This window comes from Moschus berezovskii, chromosome 21, assembly GCF_049115385.1.
Source record: "Moschus berezovskii isolate FMDL1 chromosome 21, NW_MosBer_1.0, whole genome shotgun sequence".
In the NCBI taxonomy this organism is placed as follows: Eukaryota; Metazoa; Chordata; class Mammalia; order Artiodactyla; family Moschidae; genus Moschus; species Moschus berezovskii.
In genome coordinates this window covers 4,505,974-4,527,990 of record NC_142480.1, presented here as the reverse complement: position 1 = coordinate 4,527,990, position 22,017 = coordinate 4,505,974, and the positions used below count along the sequence as shown (strand labels likewise).

The window sequence follows — 22,017 nt, the reverse complement described above, 5'->3', positions numbered from 1 at the left end:
CCTGACCCAGGGATTGAACTCAGGTCTCCTGCATTTACCACTGGTGCCCCCTCGGAGGCCCTGGTGGCCTAGGAAGCCAAGGAGCTGGGGGGCTGGAGTGAGACAGGGGCCGGCAGCCTGCGGAAAACTTTCTCTCAAGCCCCCTTCACGTGGAGGGGTGTCCCCCACACAGGCCGGTGGGGGGCAGGACACCTCTGACTCCCCAGCACTTCTCAGGAGAAAGTGTGGCCTTTTGCCCTCAGCCCTGCACCCTGCACTCAAGTTGAGCCTTCAGGGAAGTCAGTCACCAGAGCCGCAAAGACTCTGCAGAGGCCGGGCCCACTCGTGGGAGGGTGGAGGCGGGTTGGGAGGACAGATGGGCAGGGCAGTGAGGGGCCAGACGGCAGCCAACTGGCCCAGAGTCAGACCAAATTCCAGCCAAGTGTTACTCAAGTGAACAGCAGAGGAGGGGGAAGCCCCACCCCAGGGAGCCCTGTATCAGGCTGATTTGATAGCTGGTACTTCCCAGAAGCCCATAGTCCACTGCCTCCCAGCGGCTGTGGCGCCTCCAAGGCCAGAGCTTCTCTGGGCTCCAAGTGGCCCTGGGAGTGGGCGTGGGTGGGGGCCGGGAGGGGGATGGCAGGGCGTTGTGGACCGTTACCTATATACCTGCACTTCACAAAGCACTTTATCTGTCTGCTTGGTGTTGGCTGATGGTGGCAGGAGTGGATGGATGTGTGCCTGTGTGGGGCTGGGTACCCCTTGGGTCCCCCACGTCACAGGGGAGACCTTAAGGCCCAGAGACGGGATACTCACGTGTCCGTAGGGTGCTGGGCCCAGGAGCGGTCTTTTCTGAGATACTCTGGCTGGGGCCTCAGTGCCCAGGAATTGGGCCATGCTGCTAGGAGCAAAGCCCCCAGGGCACCCCTTCCTGGTCATCTGGGGTTAATGACCCAAGCTGGAACTTGCCTCTTTAGAACTGGATGTGACCTCGAAGGGTCTTAACCAACACTCCCCATGCAGCCCAGATTCATGCCACCTACATGGGGGCTGTTTCTGAAGGTTTCTGCCTTCTGGAATCCCTGACTCGGGGGTCAGTCTACACCCCTTCACCCCAGCTCCTGCACTGTCCCCAGCACCAGATAGGTGCTTGGAAGGCTCCCCCAGGTTAGGCTCAAGTGCTCTCCCGACCCCGGGGGATGGTGCTCACGGTGCAGGGGGGCCCTCGCCTTGGTTGGGAGATGGATGTGTTTGAGCATGCCTGTGTGTGCATGGGTGTGTGCACGTGTGCAGATGTGTGTGTGTCCATGTGTGTGTGAGCGAGAGAGACGGTGGAGAGTGACTGGAGATGAGAGACAGTGGGTCTCTCCCTAACCTCAGACGCCCTGAATCAACTCCATATCCCTTCCCCCGGAGACCCACGCTCTGCAGTACCCCCTGCCACAAGCCCCCTGTAGCTTCCCACCAGCCCATCTGTCATCCAGTTCTGCCACCATGAACAGGAGAGTGGCATCCTTGGTCCTCACCCCTTACCCTACCCTGTCCGACCCCCACACCCCCTGTCCACTGCAATGCCTCTCCTTGGCAATCTTGCCCCCAAGTGCTGTTGACGCCCCCTCTCACCAGCTGTGCCCAGTGTTCCCTAGTGGGGCCTCCCCAGTTCCTTCCTCCCCACCTGGGACTCTGATCGGCTCCCCCAGGCCAGCCCCGAGACCCCAGCAACCCCAGCAACTCACAGTATTTGTCCAGCCACCTCCTGGATGGAGGGATAGGGTGTTGAGCTGGACATGTTGGGTCCTGCCCAGTCTCTGCAGCCTGCCCAGACTCCCTGGCCACTGCCTGGGGTGTCTGCCACCCACGGGCACTGGCCAGGACCTCTGGACCCAGATGCTGGCCACTGCACTGCGGCCTCGACAGAGCCTCGGACCTGGACGATGCCTTCAACCCCACGGCACTCAGCCCGGAGGCTGCTCCATCCAGGTCAGTTCCCATCTGGTTGTCCCAGGTGCCCCATCCCCTTCTCATCTGGGGGATGTGTCTACCTGAGATTCAGAATCCAGAAGGGTAATGTTTGTCTTTGCAATGCTTAGGGTTGCCTTGGTCTGGATTGAAGGTGCTAAAAACGCCAGACTTTTGCTGATGAAAGTCTGTTTTGTCTGATTGATTTGCCAGTGAGATTGAGAGTGGTTGAATCCAATGAGCTCTGTGCTTTTGACAGATCCGTATCTACATATGGCACGTTTTTATATATGTCTCACATAAATATTATGTGATACCCAGGAAGTTACATCACTGCAACTCTGTAAGCTTGACATGAAAGCTTTGTTGCTACTTTAAAAGTGGGCTGGGGGAAGGGGGGATTAGGTGGCTTTTCAAAATCCCTTCATGGGGAATATGCCCCCACTCTAGGGCACCCAATGTTCTTCACTGGCAAGTTTATCAGCCTGGTAGTTCTCTGAGCTTTGTACAAGATGGGTATTCTGTAAATGCAGGTGGGCAGGGGTGTTAGCTGGCACTCCAGGTCCCATCTGGAGCCTCAGAGATTTCCAGGCCCAGGCTGTGGGTCCTGGAGTTCTCCTCCTCCCACCTCTAGTGTTGGGGGTCCATCTCATGCATGTCTGTCACCATGGGCTCCCTCACCCTGGCTCCCCTCACCCAGCACTGCTTTACTGTACGCCGCAAGTCCTGGGTCCCGGCCCATCCTTCCCTGTGGGCCGGTCCATCACCTCCACCTGGCCTCTGTCATCCTGAGCACAGCATCTCATCTCACTGTGGACCCGGCCATCGCCCATCCATCACCCGCCTGCCTCCGTCACCCTCGCTTCGGGGCTCCCTCTGGCCCCCAGGGCCTTGTACATGGCAGGCTTTCATTCATTCGTTTGCACATTTGGTGAAGGTCTACTGTGTGCCAGGCCCTGTGCCAGGCAGCAAGTAAACGGACATGGACCACGGGAGTGCACGCCTCGGGGAGACGCAGGAGAGCCGGTGGACGGCAGAGAGCCTGGGCCAGGGCGGCTTGGGTGTGCGGGTCTGACTGTGTGGGTGTGAGGAGGCTTAGCCCAGGTCCTGTTGAGTGGGCTTTGCAAGAAGAGCCCACCTGTGCCCACTTGCTTCCCCACTGGTGGCTGGCATCTCAAAATGGCACCAGGACCCCAGACCCTCCCAGCCTGCTCATGGGGGTCATTGCTCCCAGGGCCCTGGCACAGGTCTGGCCCCCCTGGTAGCCTGAGCTCCTTGTACTGTGCACCCCATTCCCTGGGTCAGCCTCTTCATCGTCCCCTTTGCTGGGGATCTCCCATTCCTGCCCAGACCCTTTGGTGTTGGTTCACACCTTTCCCTTTCGAGATGGTAAAACTGATGCTCAAATGGTTCCCTCAGTGTCATAAAGGACTCAGAGGGAGGGTTAAGGGCTGAATTTTGTGCTCTTTCCACCAAAGTGGAAAGGAATGAATGAGTGAATGACATGAGAGAGGGAAGTGGGCGGGGAGGAGGCATGGACGTCTCAGCCTTGGAGTGGTTTCAAGGCAGACAGCCACCTTGGAGGAGGGAGGGTCCCAGGGCCACCCAATGTGTGAAGGAGGCTTACACTTCCTTGTTGAATCGTGGAAAAGGAAGTGAATTTCTACAGAGTAGACTTTATTCCATTGTAAAATTCTGAGCAGTGTCTTTGTAGTTTAGACCATTATACTGTATTTGTTTTGAATCACGGTGGCAAGGATGGTTTGATCCCTTGACTTGAATGTCTTTGCTTGGTCAAGTGGTGAAGGTCAGATATCCATCTGGGAAGTTTCCAGGTCTTGGAGAGTCAGAAACAAGAAAGCTTTAGTGTCTATGAAGACCTGATAGATGTTCTGATAATGGGGAGCCCGTTTTTGGGGTACAGTGGTGGAGGTCTTCAAGGCACTCTCCAAGGATTAGAGTGGACTCAGCTTTAGGGGATCTTGAGGGTCATCGCATGGTTTAGGTTTGGAAATCTCCCTTTGGTGAGGGACTTCTTTAACTTTCAAGATTGTTACATTTCCTATTAGAGTTTGAAACTGAATCAGAATTAGTGTGGGATGTGCAGTCTTGATTGAGGGTCTATAGGGATGAGGAAACACAAGGAAGGGGGTCCCCATGAGGATGTCCATCATCTCCCTGGGTGGGGCTGCTCTTCATGGGATGATTGAGGCTGAAAAGCATTCCGAGGTTCATACCATAGCTATACACACATACACTCCACAGAGTAAAGAACTTTTTCTCTACTTGGGTCACACAGAGCCCCTCCTCCACAAAGGTGTCACACAGATCAGATAGATGAAATATAGAGTCCCTCACCCACTTAGGTATCACATAGAACCTGTTCTTCACTCATAGTGACACAGAGACCCTGCTTCACTTAGATGTCACATAGAGTCCCTCCTCCATCAGGAGTCACATGGAGTCCCTCCTCCATCAGGAGTCACATGGAGTCCCTCCTCCATCAGGAGTCACATAGGGGTCCCTCCTCCATCAGGTTTCACGTAGAGGGCCCTCCTCCATCAGGTTTCACATGGGTCCCTCCTCCATCAGGAGTCAATGGGTCCCTCCTCCATCAGGAGGGCAATGGGTCCCTCCTCCATCAGGAGTCACATAGAGTCCCTCCTCCATCAGGAGTCACATAGAGTCCCTCCTCCATCAGGAGTCACGTAGGGTCCCTCCTCCCTCAGGAGTCACGTAGGGTCCCTCCTCCCTCAGGAGTCACGTAGAGTCCCTCCTCCCTCAGGAGTCACGTAGAGTCCCTCCTCTATCAGGAGTCACATGGAGTCACTCCTCCCTCAGGAGCCACATGGAGTCCCTCCTCCATCAGGAGTCACGTGGAGTCCCTCCTCCATCAGGAGTCACGTGGAGTCCCTCCTCCATCAGGAGTCACGTGGAGTCCCTCCTCCATCAGGAGTCACGTGGAGTCCCTCCTCCATCAGGAGTCACGTGGAGTCCCTCCTCCATCAGGAGTCACGTGGAGTCCCTCCTCCATCAGGAGTCACGTGGAGTCCCTCCTCCAGACAGGAGTCACGTAGAGTCCCTCCTCCCTCAGGAGTCACGTAGAGTCCTACTCCATCAGGAGTCACGTAGAGTCCCTCCTCTATCAGGAGTCATATGGAGTCCCTCCTCTTCAGGAGTCACGTAGAGTCCCTCCTCTATCAGGAGTCACATAGAGTCCTCCTCCATCAGGAGTCACGTAGAGTCCCTCCTCCATCAGGAGTCACATGGAGTCCCTCCTCCATCAGGATCATGTAGAGTCCCTCCTCCCTCAGGAGTCACGTAGAGTCCTCCTCCATTAGGAGTCACGTAGAGTCCCTCCTCCATCAGGAGTCATGTAGAGTCCTCCTCCATTATGAGTCACATAGAGTCCCTCCTCCCTCAGGAGTCACATGGAGTCCCTCCTCCATCAGGAGTCACATAGGGTCCCTCCTCCATCAGGAGTCACGTAGAGTCCCTCCTCTATCAGGGGTCATATGGAGTCCCTCCTCTATCAGGAGTCACGTAGGGTCCCTCCTCCATCAAGAGTCACGTAGAGTCCCTCCTCCATCAGGAGTCACATGGAGTCCCTCCTCCACGCAGTAGTCACATAGGGTCCCTCCTCCATACAGGAGTCACACAGAGTCCCTCCTTCCCTGAGGAGTCACGTAGGGTCCCTCCTCCACACAGGAGTCACACAGCGTCCCTCCTCCCCTGAGCAGTCACACAGAGTCCCTCCTCCACGCAGGAGTCACACAGAGTCCCTCCTCCACGCAGGAGTCACAGAGGCCCCTTCTTCCCATTGTGTGTCACACAGCTCCCCTGTCTGCTCAGGTTTCACACAGAGTCCCTCCTGAACTCAGGAATCACCCTGAGCCTGTTCTCTGCTCATGTGTCCCAGGGAGTCCTCCTCCTCCCCTGTTAGCCTGACTCCTGCTCATGTGTCCCACTTGAGGTCATTCTTCTCTTGTAACACAGAGCCCCTCCCAGACGTGTCGGTCACTGTCTGTCCCTGATCCACCGACATGTCTTACGGAGCCTTCTCACTGGTCTCACACCGGCCCTCTCCCATCTTTGAGCCACACTGACTGCAAGCCCTGTTCCTGTTTCACATGGAGCTCCTCCAGCCCTGTGTGTTGTCATGAGCCCCTTCCCCACCCATACGTCACTGGGGACTGCCTACTCACGTGTCACAGCTTCCCTCCCACTGAGCTCCACCCGCACTGACCTGTCCATGCGCCTTCGGGCGCCACCCGGAGTTACTCCTGACCCTTGTGTCAGACCGAGCCCTCCCCGCTTCTCTGTCCCCCTGAACCCGTCTCCTGTACTTAAGCATCACTTGCATCCCTCCCCCCAGGGCCACACATGCCCTCCTCGAGCGTCACATTGAGTCTCTCCTCTGCAGTGTGTAATACTGAGCCCCTCACTTCTGTGTCATGCCAGGCCAGTTGTCACGCCAGTGCCTTCCTGGCTTATGAGTCACACGGAGCCCCTCCCCCTTCACGTGTTGCATGTGTGCTCCCCTCTCATGTCATTCTGAGTCCCTTCCTTCTCAAGCTCCACCCAGAGCCTCTTCTCCACCCGTGCATCACACCAAGTCCTTCCCTTGCTCGTGACCCCCATGAGACCCCTGCCCCACAAGGTCACACCCGGGTCCCCCCTCCCCCCGTGTGTGACTGAGTCCCTTTCCCGCCCTCACGTTATACTGAGCATCTCTGCCTGGGTCCTGGGTCACACTGAGTCCCCCCCACTGATGTGTCTTGTGACACCCCATCCCCACTCATGTCACACTGAGCCCCCCGGGCCGCATACAGTCCCCGCTCTCTTCCTGCTGCCTCTGATCCCTGCCTCTTCCTGGCTGTGACACTGAGCCCCGTGCCCACTCTTTTCACATACACCCCTACCCCACCTGTGTCTCACTGAGTCCCCCATCCTGTGTGATGCTGAGAAGCTTCTTGTCTCTCACGTGTCCTCTTGAGCCCCTCTCCCTCCCATGTATCCTGCTCCATCACCCCCAATACGTCTCACCTGGAGCCCCTTCCATGTCAAAGGAAGTCCACCGCTTACGTGTAATGCTGACTGGGTGAGAACGACTTCATGCAGGCGTTGATGCACAGTTGCCAGCTTCTCGACAATGCCTTCCTTGGCCCCCTTCACCCACATGCAGACCCTGGGCGCTCCTGTGGGGCCCTGGCTGCACAGGGCCATGTCTTCAAGCTTGTCGATCACCGCCAGCCTCTTCCCGGCCCAGGCTGGGCCGTCTCTGAGGGCCCCCTCCTTGGAGGGGGAAGGTTAGATCTGCGGTGGGACACTCCCGAGGGGTGGGTTCTGGGGGCCAGCCGTCGGACTTGGTGGCCAGGAGCAGACAGACCAAGAGGTGGGGATGGGGCTGGCCCTGGGGCTTCTCCTGCTGACGGGGCCATGGCTGTGTTCCCTGGAAGGTGCGCTCTCTGAGGACCCGCCCCGGGACATACAGGTGGACATCAGAGAGATCGTGGTGCCCTTTGCTTCCAGGACTGGGGGCACGGGGCCTGGCCAGGACAGGGCTGCCCCTGGAGGAGGGTCTCCTTGAGGGGTCTTGGCCTCTGCCCAGGACTCTTTCATGACCAGTAGGCCGAGGCCCCTCACAGGCGGCTGCTTACTCTCCCTCAAACCCCGTCTGGAGACGCCCCAGCTCCCCTGGAATTCCTAAGCTCTGGGTCCACCAAGGGCCTTGGCCGGAAGCGACTGGCGGGGGCCCCATCCTTCTCGTCCGAGCTGGGTGCCTGAGGACACTGGACTGGTGTCCCCTGGGCCCTGGCTGCTGACGTGGGGGTCCCCTGCTAGCTCGGGTCCTGTGCGCGATGGGAGGTGGCGCGCCGAGCCCCTGTGTGACTGGAGTCATCCGCCCACGGAGCGGGGGCCCTGGCACACGCGTGGGGTGCTGGGTGGGGGTGGCCTTGCCTCCAGCGCGGAGGCCCCAGCCAGGACTGGAGTGCCGGCCCCTCTCCTCCGAGGCCTTTGCCCCTTCCCCTCCCTCTCCATATCAGGAGGTCCCTGAGGTGGTCAGGGAGGCCTTCCCGGCCAGGGGACCACTTGAGCGACGGTGGGGCCTGCCAGGGTGATGGGCGTGTGTTGTGAGTGTGTTTGTCAGGCATAGGTGCTGGAACATGATATGACACGTGAAAGATGGAGGTCCCACCATGAGAGGCCTTAACGTTGCCCAAGGAGAGAACTTCCTCTCACTCCTTGATGTGCGTGCGCTGGGGACAGGGCCCTGTGTGTTGCCAGCCTCTTGCTCACTTCGGGTGCCGTCCCGGTAGGCACGGGGGGTCTTGAAGCTCCTATCACACCCCCCACATGGGGGCCTGTGTTGGGGGCCCCTAACCCGACCTTTGGCCGCCAGCAGGAGGAATGGTGAATCCGAACCTGAGTGGTGAGTAGCCATCTGCTGCTTGTGTGTCTTGTTTGTTCTAGAAACAGGCCCCTGTGTAAGGCCTGGTAGCTCTTGGTCCGGGTGGGGTGGGGTGGCCAGGGAGGGGCAGGGAGGTGGCGGAGAGGCTGGCAGCCTCACTTGGGCGGGACTCGGGGCTCCCCTGGGTCTCGAGACGCTGTCTGAGCTCTCTGGATGCCAGTGGCCTTGGCAGGGGAGGGGGCACCTGGGCAGAGGTGGTTGTGTAAGCTGTCTTTTCTCTTGACTTTCCATGTTCATTGCAGTGCCATGCGGTTGTCGCCCAGTGTGTCAGTCATTATCAACTTTCTTTTTTTTTCTTTCAGGAGACAAACAGGTTTGTATTGTGTTCTTTAAACTCTTTTTCTACGGAGGTGGGGATTATCACCGAGGTACTTTTTGCCTTGTCAGTAGTTGATCCTCTTGGCCTGAGAGTGGCCTCTGTCTTCTAGAAATGGGTTTAAAGCCCCTTCTGGCTGGGTTGGGGAGGGGGACCCAGTGAGGCCAGGACGCCGCTGTCTGCAGTGTCCAGGCTGTGTCTGCTGTGCCAGCATGATGGTGCTGGCGATCCCACTGGGGCTGGCACCTGGGTAAGCGGGTGCGCCTTGGTGGGCGTCTGGGCCCCTACGGTAGGGCACGGCTGGGTTGTTCGGTGACGAATTTGACCTTGACCGAGAGGTTGTCCTGTTGCCCCTTCCCCTGCACAGGTGAGCTAGGGGTGGGGCGGGGACTGGGCATGGCTTCCCCCCTGTGCCCCCAGGCCCTGCCTCTCGCCAAGGGATTTGGAGACCCCAGAAGCACATCACCCGGGAACGGGGGATTTTAGGAACCAGAGACCTTTGGAAATTGTGTCTTGTTGTCCCTGAGGCCCCCCTCCCATCTCCATCCCACCCCCCCCATATTTGGTGATGGGAGAACAGGCCTGAAGACTACTAACCAGGGTCAGCCAGCACGTTAGGGGCAGGACCACTTAGGGGGACTTGGGGTCCTTGGAGATGAGCCCCTGACCTTGAGCCCTGGGACTTGCCTCCCGGGGAGAGCCCTGGGCTGGCTTCTTGGGGCTGCTCTCAGGGAGTGGATACGAATGGGGTGGCCTGGGCTACTGGGGCCGCAGTGATCGTGGCTGTTTAGGGGCTTGTTCCTGGGTCCTGTGATAGTACGTGTGCAGGGCGTGGTTGGGGTGGAGAGCCCGGGGGGAGAGGGCAGAGGCCACCAGTCCTGACTCTGTTCTTGACCCCTTCTCAGCCACCATCAGGTCACCTGCCCTCTCTGGGCCTTGGTTTCCCGAGTTTATTCTGCATAAGTGCCCGGGGTGCGGTGGAGGACAGGGACGAGGGTGTGACTTCCGTGGCGACAGCACCTCCGATGGGTCCGAGCGACAGAGAGAGGCTGGGAGAGGGGTGCAGCCAGTGAGCAGGGGCTCGGGGCGGGGAGAGGCCCAGAGGGAGAGCGGAGCCCCTGGCTTTGAACTTGGAGATCCCGGCCATGATCTCTCAGTACTGCCGCTGGGGTAGATGCTTCAGACACACAGACACCCGCCCACCAGGGTGGGTGGGTGACGACCAGTCCCTCCAGGGGACCAGTGAGGCCCAGGGCATGAGGACCGGTGGGGGCCAAGGGGGCCAGAGCTCTGGCAGGGGGGGTCCGTGAAAGACAGGGCTTTCCTTGGGAGTGAGGGCAGGCCTGTGTGGGGGTGGGGGTTCAGGCCCCTGCTGAGCCCCTGACCTTTGAACCTGAGATCTGCTTGGTGGTCTCACGGTGCTGCCATCAGGGGTACAGCTGAGCTGGGAGGGCCGCCTTGGGGCGCATGACGTGCCCATGTTGGACCCCTCCCCAAGTGGAGGTTCCGTGTCCCCCACCAGGAGTGGTCTCAGTGTGGAGGGGGGCAGTTGTGCTCCGGGAGGTCCAAGGGTGGGCCCTGCGGCCGGGCAGAGCGGCTCTGGGTCAGCATGGGCCAGGCTGGGGTAAGTGGGCCTTGAGGGCCTGAGGGCCCCGTACCTGCTGTTCCCATTCACCTGGGCCCTCCCCGCTTCCCAGGGCAGTGCACCCTCAGAACAGCCTTTCTGCCGTCTTTAGGGCAGTGTGACCTCCCCGCTTCCCAGGGCAGTGCACCCTCAGAACAGCCTTTCTGCCGTCTTTAGGGCAGTGTGACCTTGACTTTCTGACCAGGGGTGATAGTGAGAGAGCTGCTTGAAGCCGAGGCTCCTTGGTTTACAGACCCTTTGAGTTGAGGCGGGAGAGCCCAGCCCACGCCCCCACCCTCATTTCTCTTGTGGGAAAATTTGGGACTTGAGTTTCTGGGGTCCCTAATCCGGACCCTTGGGAAGAGGCAGCTCCCAGGGTCCCTCCCCACTCCCGCCTCCCCTAGACGGAGTGCCAGGCGCCGGGTGGGCCTGTCTTTCCTGCCCCTGCCCCACGCCATGTGCTTCCCCTCCATCCGCCTGCCCTGCCTGAGCCCCATCCCTGCACCTTGGGAACAAACCACAAAGTCAGATGATCTTTTATTCTGCTTTATTTTGGGGGTGGGAAGGGGTGAAGGGGGCAGGGCTGGGGGCAAGTCTCCTCCCCGTGGCAGAGAGCGGTGGTCTGGTGGGAGCCCTCTCAGCTGCTCGGCATGTCCGCTGGCTGGCTCAGTCTCTCAGTCCCCCTCGGAGCCCCTGCGCTTGTTGTGGGCCTCCGGGCCCCTATGCTGTCAGTGCTGGGGGGCGGGGAGGGAGCCGCGTCGGGCGAGGCCACCCCATCAGTGTCCCGGAGTCGTGGGGGGCTCCTGAGGATGCGAGTCTGGTGAGTACCGGTACGTCGGGACCCTCTGTGGAGCAGCACCATCCAGGTGAGAGCTGGAGGTCAGGGTCAGACAGTCAGTGTTGCGGGAGCTGGACCAGACTGGGGGGCACTGGTGGGCGGGCGCTGCTTTGCAGGGAGGCGGGGTGGGGGAGGCACCACAGCACACACCACGAGACGTTGGGGGGGTCGGGGCCCAGGGGAGCAGGAGCACCGCTGAGGAGGTAGAAGAAGTCAGTGGAGCACCCGAGGTCAGTGTCCCACAGTGGCCCAAGGTGGCCCCTCGTCCCGCCAGGGGGTGGTGGGTCCCTGGCACTTGCTTGCTTGGCTGCCTCTGCTGTGCTGCGTTGTCACCTGGCCTTGGGTCATGGGGTCATTTCCTGCTCATCACTGCCCTCTTCTCATTGATCTCACGCCCAGTTGCAGACCTGGCACCTGTTGAATTAAGACGGAATTGTGTAGCCCTGAGCTGGCTCTGGGTCTCTGATGGTGGAATAGTCCGGTTGTTGGTCCGTTGGCACGGAAACTGTTGCTGGTTGATGAGTTGGTTGCGTGCCCTTCTCAGGTGGTTCCCCTTGGGTCACGAGGGGCAGGAAGGGGGTGCAGGGGTCTGAGCGAAGCAGGCCGCGGCACGGGGAGGTGCTGGAGTGAGGTTCTGCGGGGCGGCGGGGAGGAGGCACGCTCAGTCGAGGTCAGCATCCTCGTCGGAGTCGCTGGGCAGTTCCTCCAGCGTGGCTCCTTCTGTGGGTGGGCTTGCCTCGACCAGGGTCGGCAGAGCCTGGGTGTAGACAGTCGCCAGGAAGTCGGTCAGGGCCCTGGCTGTCAGCTCCCGGTGGATCACGACGGAGCCCCCATGGGTGCTGCGGATGTAGGTCAGGCGGGCCAGGACCTCTGCCTCAGTGGGAAAGTGCTGGAGGGGCCTGAGGGCGCCCGTGGTGGGGCTCAGGGTCTCCCACACGTCATCCTGCGCGTCCTGCGAGGTGTCTTGCAGGCCGTCATGCAGGCCACACTGACGGAAACGTTGCAGGTCGTCTTGCAGGGCTTCTCGCAAGACGACATATTCTTCACCCTCGACGTGCGGTGCCAGGGAGTGGTGTGGACTTGGGTGGATCTGGGTGCCCTCAAGGGCGGGGACCCTGATGCCGAAGAACTGGCACAGCATCTGCCAGAACCCGGGCGTGATCTGCAAGCCCTGCAGGGAGTGGAGCTGCCAGGGCCTGGAGCCCAGGAACAGCTCGGCCAGCTCCTCGGCCGGGAGGGTGCTGGCGCCTACGAGGGGCGGCATCTGGGTGAACAGCTGGGTGACGGCGGTGGCGATGCCGCTGCTGGAGAGGAGGTTCGGGTCCAGGAAGAGGCGTAGGGAGCGCTGTGGGGGTGGCCGGGCTGGGTCCGCGGCAGGCGCGGGCAGCAGTGCCAGGCGCCTCCTGAACCGCAGCATCACAAGGAGCGCGGCCATGGCCAGGAGGTTCTTCCAGAACAGGAGGCCTCGGTAGAAGTGCAGCATGACCGCCCTGATCTGGGCCATGCTGAAGTGGGCTAGGAGGCTGTTGAATATCTGGTCTGCGGGTATCAGCGCCAGGAGCCCCTGCTGGAGGTTCTGCTCGTTGGGCTCGTCCGGGTGAAGGGCATCTGCACTCTCCTCTTCATCCTCTGATTCTGGGGACTGATCCCTGGGGGGGGCCTGCACGGTGACAAGCATCGCTGGCCTGGTGGTGGTGGCGGCACGGCGCTGCTGGGCCCTCTTGCGGCGGAATCTCTGCCGGCGGGTCAGGGGCTGGGCGTCCTCCGATGTCGGCATCTCCTTGACGTCAAAGTGGAAGTGGGTGAAGAAGAAGACCCAGTGGCCGGGGAGAAGTACGGTGAGCCTGTCATTGTTCAGAGAGGCTAGATCCTCCTTGTTGAGAAGGATCATGATGGGCTCCTCGGTGTTCTCCAGGTAGTGGCACCACACCATGAAGGCAGCCCGGATTGGAAGGATCTTCATCTCCGCCGGCGAGGCCTCCACCTCCATTGGGGAGATGTTGCGAGAGTAGAAAGCGCAGCACACTTGCTTGCCGCTCCGCTTGTCCATCTGGATCAGGCTGGCGTGCAGGGCCGTCTTGGTGACGCCCGACTGCAAGTAGAACTGGTTCTGGGGCTTGGGGTGGTGGAGGAGGGGCGCCTGGCGGAACGCCCGCTTCAGGCCCACGAAGGCTTCCTGCTCCTCGTCCCCCCAGTAGAAAGGCAGGTCGGGCCGGAGCCGCCGCACCAGGGGCGCCGTGATGTCGGCGAACCGCTCCACGAAGTGCCGGTAGGGGAAGGCGAATTCCATGAGGTTTCGCAGGGACTTCCTCGACCCTGGGGTGGGGTAGCCTGTGACGGTGCTGACGATGCTCTTGTTGAGCTTCACCCCCTTGGGGGTCATGACGAAGCCCAGGAACTCGGCAGTGTGCCGGTGGAACTGGCTCCTTGTCAGGGAGCAGTAGACGTGGTGGTAGCGGAAGCGGACCAGCACTTGGCGCACGTGATGGTAATGCTCCTCCTGGCTCATGGAGTAGACCAGGACGTCCTGCCCGTAGGAGACGACAAAGAGGCCCATCATGTCCTTCAGGATAAAGTGGATCACGCCCTGCGGGATGATAGGGTCTGCGCAGATCAGGAAGGGCTGGTAGCTCACCATCTCTTGGAGCTCCAAACCGAATGCCACCCTCCATACGTCTTCTGTCTGGTGTATGTTCATGCTCTCCCCCACGATGGTCCCACGCAGCTCCAGCTTGGTGAACCATGCAGCTCCGTGTAGCTGGTCGAACAGTTCTGGAATCATCTGTATGTAGTCATGCCTGCTGGTCAGCATGTCCTGCGGGTCCCAGAATTCCTCCCGCTTGGCTTTTTCTTGCATCCCGGCACCCACAGGTTCCCACGGCGCGGTGGAGGCGCAGTCGTAAAAGGTCTCCTCGCTTTGATCACTGTCTCCAGCCTGCTGAAGCTCAGAGGGCTCTGATTCAGAAAGATCATCGGATCCGTCTGAGCTTGGCTGGTCGGAAGTCTCCTCATCTGCTTCCTTCGGGTTAAACACGTCGGCCAGGTCGGAGTACTGGTGTGGCAATCCGGGCAGCAGGCTTACGGCATGGTGTTCCAGAGCGATGCATGGTGGGGGCGGGCGGAAGCAGTTCTTCAGGCAGTAGGGAGAGTGGAAGGTGCAGCGGCCTTTGACCCAATCGATGTCAGGGGCGTGGAGCTGGAGCCACTTGACGCCCAGAATCACAGAGAAGTTGGATGAAGCCACAATGTCGAATTCCAGGGACTCCTGGTGGTTCTGGTGCAAACACACCAGGGGTTCGGTGTAGAGCCAGACGGGTTCGTCGCTGACCAGCCAGCCATCCGCGGGCTGGACCGACTCTGGGTAGGGCTTCTGGTAGAGCTCCACGTAGTGCTCTTGGGCGAACTCCTCATCCATGTAGTTGCTGGTCGCCCCCGAGTCGACCAGGGCCTGGACCGCCACGCTGTGGTAGGGGTTTACCCTCACCAGGAGCAGCAGGAAGAGGTGGTTGCGTTTGATGTCAGGGTGGAAGTCGTCGGGCAGCCAGGTGCTCACAGTCCACCTCTCGGGAACAGATGAGTCGATCCAGGTCAGGTGCCGCGGGCGGGCCTCCGGGGGCAGCCTGAGCATCGCCCTTCTCTCGGCCAGCTTGTCCTCTATCTGCAGGACCAGCGTGATCAGGTTTTCCAGCGAATTCGGCTGCGGGATGCGGAACAGATACTGCCTGATGTCTTCCTTGAGCCCCTGGCACAGGTGGGCCTGGAGGACTTCATCCGGCCAGCCCAAGGTGGGTACCAGGCTCTGGAACTCATTGATGTATTCGATGGCGGCGCGATCCCCCTGCCTGAGGTAGAACATGGCATCTTCCGCTACGCGCAGGGCCTGGCGGTACTCAAACGTGTCGTTCATGGCTTCCAGGAAGGCCGGGAAGTCGTCAATCACGGAGCTTTCTTTCTCCACCAGGTCGCTGGCCCATTCCATAGCCATGCCTGAGAGGTGACTGATGACGTACCCCACTCGCAGGCGGTCATTGCAGAACACTCTTGGGTAGCTCTGCAAGATCAGCTGGCAGAGCACGATGAACTCATGGTATTCTCTGCGATCGCCTGAGAACAGGCTCGGGGTCGGCAGTTGGCCGCTGTTGATCGCGTTCATCAGGATCTCTTCCGCCACTCGCTGCTGCTCTCTGAGGTCTTGCATCCGGAAATACAGAGAGATGATGGACCTCACCATGCCCATGACCTCCACTGTTGAGCTGTCTGGCTCTTCGGGACTCTCGTCTTCCTCCGATTCGGACAGGTCAGTGTAGTATTCTTGGTCTTCCTGGGACTCCCACGGGTTGTCCTCTTCTTCTTCTTCCCCACCAGGCGCCCCGCCGAACGGACACCCCTCTTCCAGATGAGAACCCTCGCATGACTCCTCCAAGTCTTGGAGTAGGTCATTGGGTGGATCCTTTATTTCCCTATGTGGGCCACTGGATGGCTCCTCCATGTCTTGGCGGAGATCAATGGGCTGCTCTTCCATTTCCTGGGCCAGGCCACTGGCCAGCCCCGCCGCCTCTGCTCCTCCCACTGGTGTTGTCTCCACGGTGGTGTTGGATGAGCCCTCGGAGGACTCCATTTGTTTTGATGATGGATTCTTACGCTCCATCATCGTCTCAAATGAGTCTTCAGAGGGTTCTATCATTTCGTCGGATGGAAAGGAGTGTTCTCTGAAGACTGGTAAGGTCGTGACGCGTCTGGTCAGCGACTGGGATGGCAGAGATCAGAACCTGGGGGGTGGGGGGAGATGGGGTGGGAGGAAAGGCAGTGATTTAGGGTCTCACGAGGTCAGGGTCTCTAGGACAAGTCAGATGCCCACCTAGTCTGATGCTGGGGGGAAAACCTCCCTGGGTCTAACTTAGGGCATCCTGTAGAGAGAAAAATCCTCAACCCCCCTGACCTTTGCACCTGATCTCTGAGGCTTATTCTGCCTGTCTGGACTGCCTGCTTCCCCCACGGTGGTGAGAAATTCACAGTTCATAAATTCTGTGGCGTGCTGGGCCCAGAGTGGCCCTGGGACAGGCAGGCACCGGGCAGGATGCACTGACCACTTCATTTCAAGCCTGGCACACAGGCCTGGTCAACTTCCCTGCCCTTCTTTGGTACCAGAAGGTCACAGAGGTCACATCTCAGTGCCATCCAAAACCATCCCTGGCAGGATGGGCCCCCTCGGGGCTGAGGTGGGAATCTCCAGGAGAGATGCCTACTGGTTAGCAAGTTCAGGGCACGAGCAGAAAATGGGCACTTGGCTGCGATCCTGTCAGCTGGGTCAGCTGCCCGAAATAGCTCTTATTTCTTCTAAATTCAAAGGAGACACTGGGGACAGGTGGAAGCCGTGATCTGGATTCTGGCTTTTCTATTTTTTTTTCCCCCCAGAAACGATTGGAAAATACCTACTGTCTGCCAGAGACATGCCATTTGTGACTTAATTCTGACTTGGAATTTTTGCTGATGTTTTTTCTCTTTTACTGACTTCCAGGACTGAGCTCTCTCCCCAGCTGTGAGCTGTCGGGGGAGACCTACCAATCATGTCCCCACCTCTCCTAAAATTCTCCACTCTCCCAGGACTCTCCTTGTGGAGGTTCGGGAACCTGCAGGGGTTTGGGAACTTCAAACATCTGGCCTCAGTTCCACTTGTTGAAAAATCTTTATAGACCTTCCAATCTCTTTGCCCCGGTGGACGTACTTCTCTGCCCTGGGCTGGTTTCCCCCCAGCATTGGGGTGCAGCTAGTAGAGCTGGGATGTTCACTAAGGCGTGGGGATGTGGGGAGTGCATGAGATAACCTTGACATCTGAGTGACTGAAGAATTGATTTTGGAAAATCTTTAGTGGGTCAAGGCTGAATTGACAGAGATGTTTTGATTGGGATTGTTAATGTGCTTTTCTGCTAGAGCAGGGCAAATTGAGTTCTGGCTATCCAATTAATTAGCTCTGCAGTTATCGTTCTTTAGGCATTTAACACTTTTTGTTGCTTCTCAGATTTCTTTTTAGCCCCCGGGCCAATCTATTAAAAAAAAAAATGCATTCCCTCGCGAAAAACTCATTGGCTAAAATCCAGCCTTTCCAACATGATATGCTGCTTCTCAAAATTAAATGCATTCTTGTTAGCATGACAGTTAAATTTGATTCTGCAGTCCCTCTGATTAAAGCCTTCTCTGTTTATTCGCAGTATACGATATTAAATGCAAACCTGTTAGCATAAAAATTCCTGGCACATAAACTCATCAAAATCATTTTCTGGCTAAAATTTAAGGTCTTAGAATAATAGAAAATTCTAATCATGTTTCTCTTTCAAAGTGGAGACTACATTTTTTTAGGTACAATTGTCATCACCATCCTCATATCTATTATGATAAGATTATGTATATAGCAAGTCACATAGATTAACTCATTTCTTTTTCATAAAAGTCCTACAAACTATATATTAGTGTAAAATTCCAAGTCTCTAATTAAAATACTAAAGTTGACAAATTAATTCATCTGCAAACTCATGTATTAGAAATAAAAACCTCAGCATCTCTCTTACAGCTCTTAAAACCTTTTATTGGTTAAAATTTAAATTGGCTAAAGTTTAGACATAAAATCTCATTATGTATCCTACAACCATTAAAATGCTTTATTGTCTAAAATTTAAAATAAAAAATTTAAATTGCTTAAGATTTGAATTTAAAAATAAAAGTTTTAAATTGGTTAAAGTTTAATATAGAAAATCTCAGTATGTCTCTTACAACTCTTGAAACCCTTTATTGGCTAAAATTTAAAAATTTAAATTGGCTAAAATTTACAATATAAGATCTCATGTATCTTACAACCCTTGAAATGCTTTATTTGCTAAAATTTAAAATGGCTAAAATATGAATTTTAAAATTAAAAATTTTGAATTGGCTAAAATTGAAAATATGAAGTCTCAGTTGTCTCTGAAGTATTTTATTGGCTAACATTTAGTATTTAAGAATTCAAACTGGCTAAAATTTGAATTTAAAAATTAAAACATTAAATTGGCTTTGTATTTTAAAATTAAAAATGTTAAATTGTCTAAAATTTAGAATGCAGAATCTCAGTATGTCTCGAAAAACTATTAAAACACTGTACTGGCTAATATTTAAAATTTAAAAATTTAAATGGGCTAAATTAAAAATTTTGAATGTAATATCCCTAAATGTCACCTACAATCCTTAAAACCATTTATTGGCTAAAATTTTAAATTGACTAAAATTACAATATAAAATCTCAGTATGTCTTTTAAAACCCTTAAGGTGCTTTATTGACTAAAATAAATTAAATTGTTTGAATTTGAAAATAAAAAAATGTTAAATTGGTTACAATTTAAAATACAGAATCTCAGTGTGTCTCTTAAAACCATTAATTAGCTAAAAACTGAGCACCTTAGCACAATGATTTAAAAACTAGATTATCCCCTTCTTAATATAAAGTCTACTCTTAATATATGTATAAATTTGAAGCACCTGATTAAATCCTTCAACTTTCCCGATTTCAACCTAAAATCTGATATCCTTAGCATGTAAAACCTGATATTACTAATGTTCCTTAACATAGAATTTAAACTTTTAGCAAGATGCATAACAGTTATCCATAACTTCTCTATTTAAAGCTTACAAAAGTTTCTTTTCATTGCCTATAACATGAAGTTCCAATCACTTAGGATAAAATAAAAAATTTTATTATGAATTTATCTGCAAACTGATGGATATAAAACCCCAAATCTCACTAGGTCACTTCTTAAACTTTGTATTATTGGCTTAATTTCAAACCAGTAATTAGACATGATATTAAAGTCTGACCATTTCATTAAAGGCCACATTTGCAAGAAACATGAATTTCATCTTGTAACTTCTGCTTAAAGTCTTATAATATCTCTAGTCACTAAAGTCCTTAGCATATAGGACCTAAACTCCGTAGCATAAAAGACACATTTTACTGTACAATTTCTCTGCAGCCTTTGTTTATCAAACACAGACATTTTGCCATATCACTCTCTGAGAATCTCTTAATGGCCAACATCCAAATTCCTTAGCTTGACACAAAAAACTGATCCTGTTCCTCAGGATAGAGTCCAAACTTCTTAGCATGCTATGTGCATTCAATCCTGTAGCCTCTGTTTCTCCTGCCCCGCCTCTATATTACTTGCAATAAATGCTCCATTTGCCCACATAAAGCACAGATTGGGTGCACTTTTGTCAAGGGGTGCCTCCCCCGAACTGTCGATGAGCCCTCGTTATCTGCTTCATCAAATCCAGACACCTTCACCTAAAATACGTTTTACCAGCTAATTCCCCTGGAGACTAAACTCTACTCAGTCACTCTTTAAAATCCTTTATTGGCTAAAATCCAGACGCCTCTACACGAGGTTCAAAAATGAGATCATATACCTCCTTCGAATGAGATGCTCCAATGCCTTCAATTCATTCAGTTCACACATAAAATCACATCTACTTGGCATGTTATAAAAATCTGAACATATTATCTTTGTCATAAAAATCTGCTCTTGTAGCTGTCCTGAAATATGTACATTTGATCATGTAACTCCCCAATTTTAAACTCGTCAAGGTTTTTTCATAGCCTATAACATAAAATCCCAACTACTCATAAAATGCAATATTTTACCATATAATTTATCATTGGATCGGTCTATTAGAAAACCCCACACATCTTACTCTGTCACTCCTTGAAACCCTTTACTGGCATAAATCCATCCTTATTAGCATGATATAAAAATTTGATCTTGTCATTCCTTAAAATAAAATTCACACTTTCTAGCACAGTCAGTAAACTTTGATCTTGTCACCTCACCTTAAGAATCTTACACTGTCTCTTGATTGTGGAATTAGGGAATAAAAATGCAAAATCTTAGCATAAAATGTGAATTTTATTTGGTAATTTCACTGCAAACTCTTTATCAAATACAATGAAACTCAGCACATCCCTCTTAGAACTTTTTATTGGCTGAAATCAAATTCCTAGGCACTTGTCAAAATCTCATTGTGTCAGAGTCTCTAAACTCCACATTTCTTTGCGTATTCCCAGTGTTGGCCATGGAACTTGTCTGATCAAAGTCTTTCAACTTTGCTGTCAACATCAATCAAATTTCCTTGGTATGCTCTGAAAGTCAGACTTGAGCTCCCCCTCAACTAATAAAGGATGTTTTAGCGTGATACTTAAATGTGTGGCTTTTACTTTTCTGTCAACAACTTCCCAATGTTTCTTCATTGTCCATTCATAAAATCCAAAGCCTTAAAATATGTTTTATATTTTTCTGCTTACTTACCTCCCACAAGCAAAAAAATCTCCCCGTCATATTTCTTCAAACCCATGGGCAAGAATCCAAACTCCTTAGTGTAATTATAGAAGTTTGATTGTGTTACTTCTCAGTAATAAAGTCCAGATTACTTCCCTCCAAACTCTGTATCTATTCATGAAACCGCTCCCAGCCCCCACTTAAAATCTTTTTAACCATCACTAACAAAATGTCTCCACATCTTAGCATGGCACCCCCCATTTAATCATGATATACTCGGTTTAAAATCCTTAACATTTCATGTCCATAACATAAAACCCAGTTGCCTGAGCATGAAATGAAAATTGGACCAAGTGTTTGTTATATTGAAAAATCTTTACATGGCTCTTTATTACTTAGAGTAGAAAGCCTAAATTTGCATGAAATCGAACTGTTTTATTGTCTAGCTTCAGTTCCTTATTCCTTTCGCACTTCCCTCCTGAAAGCCTGGGGTTCGTTACTTCTTGTCCCCCCAAACCCATCTTGATTTTATTGTCACAGATTCCTTTTTTTTTTTGAACTTGTGTCCGTACCTATGATTCATTCATTCATATAGATGTCCTGACTCTTTGTTTTGGGCCAGGCATTATGCTAGACCCCCACTCTAGCATGAAGAAATGGAGGCAGCCTTGCCTTGCAGAACATCACCAGTAAGAGATGAGGACCATGCACCCTCGTGTTCAGTACTGTGCTGGAGGTGAGCCTGGGGTCTCCCTGAATCCCTGGTGAGAGTTTTCTCGAGGCTTCACTGGGCTCAGCTGTCTGTCCCTTTGCCAGGACTTCAGGCACCGTCGGGGCCCGGGTCCTGCTGCATACTGCTTTAGAAACCAGTGCGGGCTTCCTTCTGACCCCTGTCCTCCACAGCTCCACACAGCCCAAGAGGCTGCCCCTGCCTCTGCTCTGGGCTCTGATGAAGTATTATTCCCAGTCCTATAAACGCAGCTGGGATCACACTGAAGTCTCAAGGCTCATGAAAATTTCTTTGAGCAATATCTACTGACTTGGAAATTCTTAACCTTACCAACAACAAAAAAAACAACCCTCCAAAATCCAGGATGTGCAGCTGGTTTAGTGCAGCTGGTTTGGGGTCTTTGCGTTGGATTCTCTTTCCCCTCCCGACACTCATAGACAGACAGTCCAGCCTCACCACCTTCAGTGCCCGGAGCCTTCTCGGTCAGGTCAGCTCCTTGCTTGCCTCTGAGCAAGTGGCCCTTTGGGTCAGGGCTGCCAACGTGTGTCTATGAAGGGTTGGGTGTGTCGGGGGGGCAGGGGGCCAATCCCTCAGCGAATACCTCCCCTCCCGCCACTGTCAGCTCACTTGTGCAGTAAAGGAAATCTGATTTTAAAAATAGAGCTTGGAAGAGGAGATGAGAGGATGTTTAGGGGCAGGGTTTGAGCCTGGGGCAGGGGGCTGGCGTGGAGGAATTAGGGGAGAGGTGAGGGCACGCTGCCGGCTTCCCAGGTGCCAGCGCAGAGGCCGGCACCTGGAGCCCC

General features: G+C 54.2%; 1 protein-coding gene across 1 annotated transcript; it reads right to left on the bottom strand.

Annotated features, from left to right (window-relative positions):
• Positions 1–11,849: 11,849 nt before the first annotated feature.
• On the bottom strand, positions 11,850–15,872 carry RTL1 (retrotransposon Gag like 1). Its single transcript, XM_055417588.2, has one exon. It carries the CDS (start codon positions 15,870–15,872, stop codon positions 11,850–11,852), a length of 4,023 nt encoding a protein of 1,340 aa, XP_055273563.2.
• Positions 15,873–22,017: the final 6,145 nt, after the last annotated feature.

Bases quoted from the DNA above. Each gene is read 5' to 3' on its own strand.
- RTL1 (XM_055417588.2), bottom strand. From the start codon at position 15,872: ATGATAGAACCCTCTGAAGACTCATTTGAGACGATGATGGAGCGTAAG.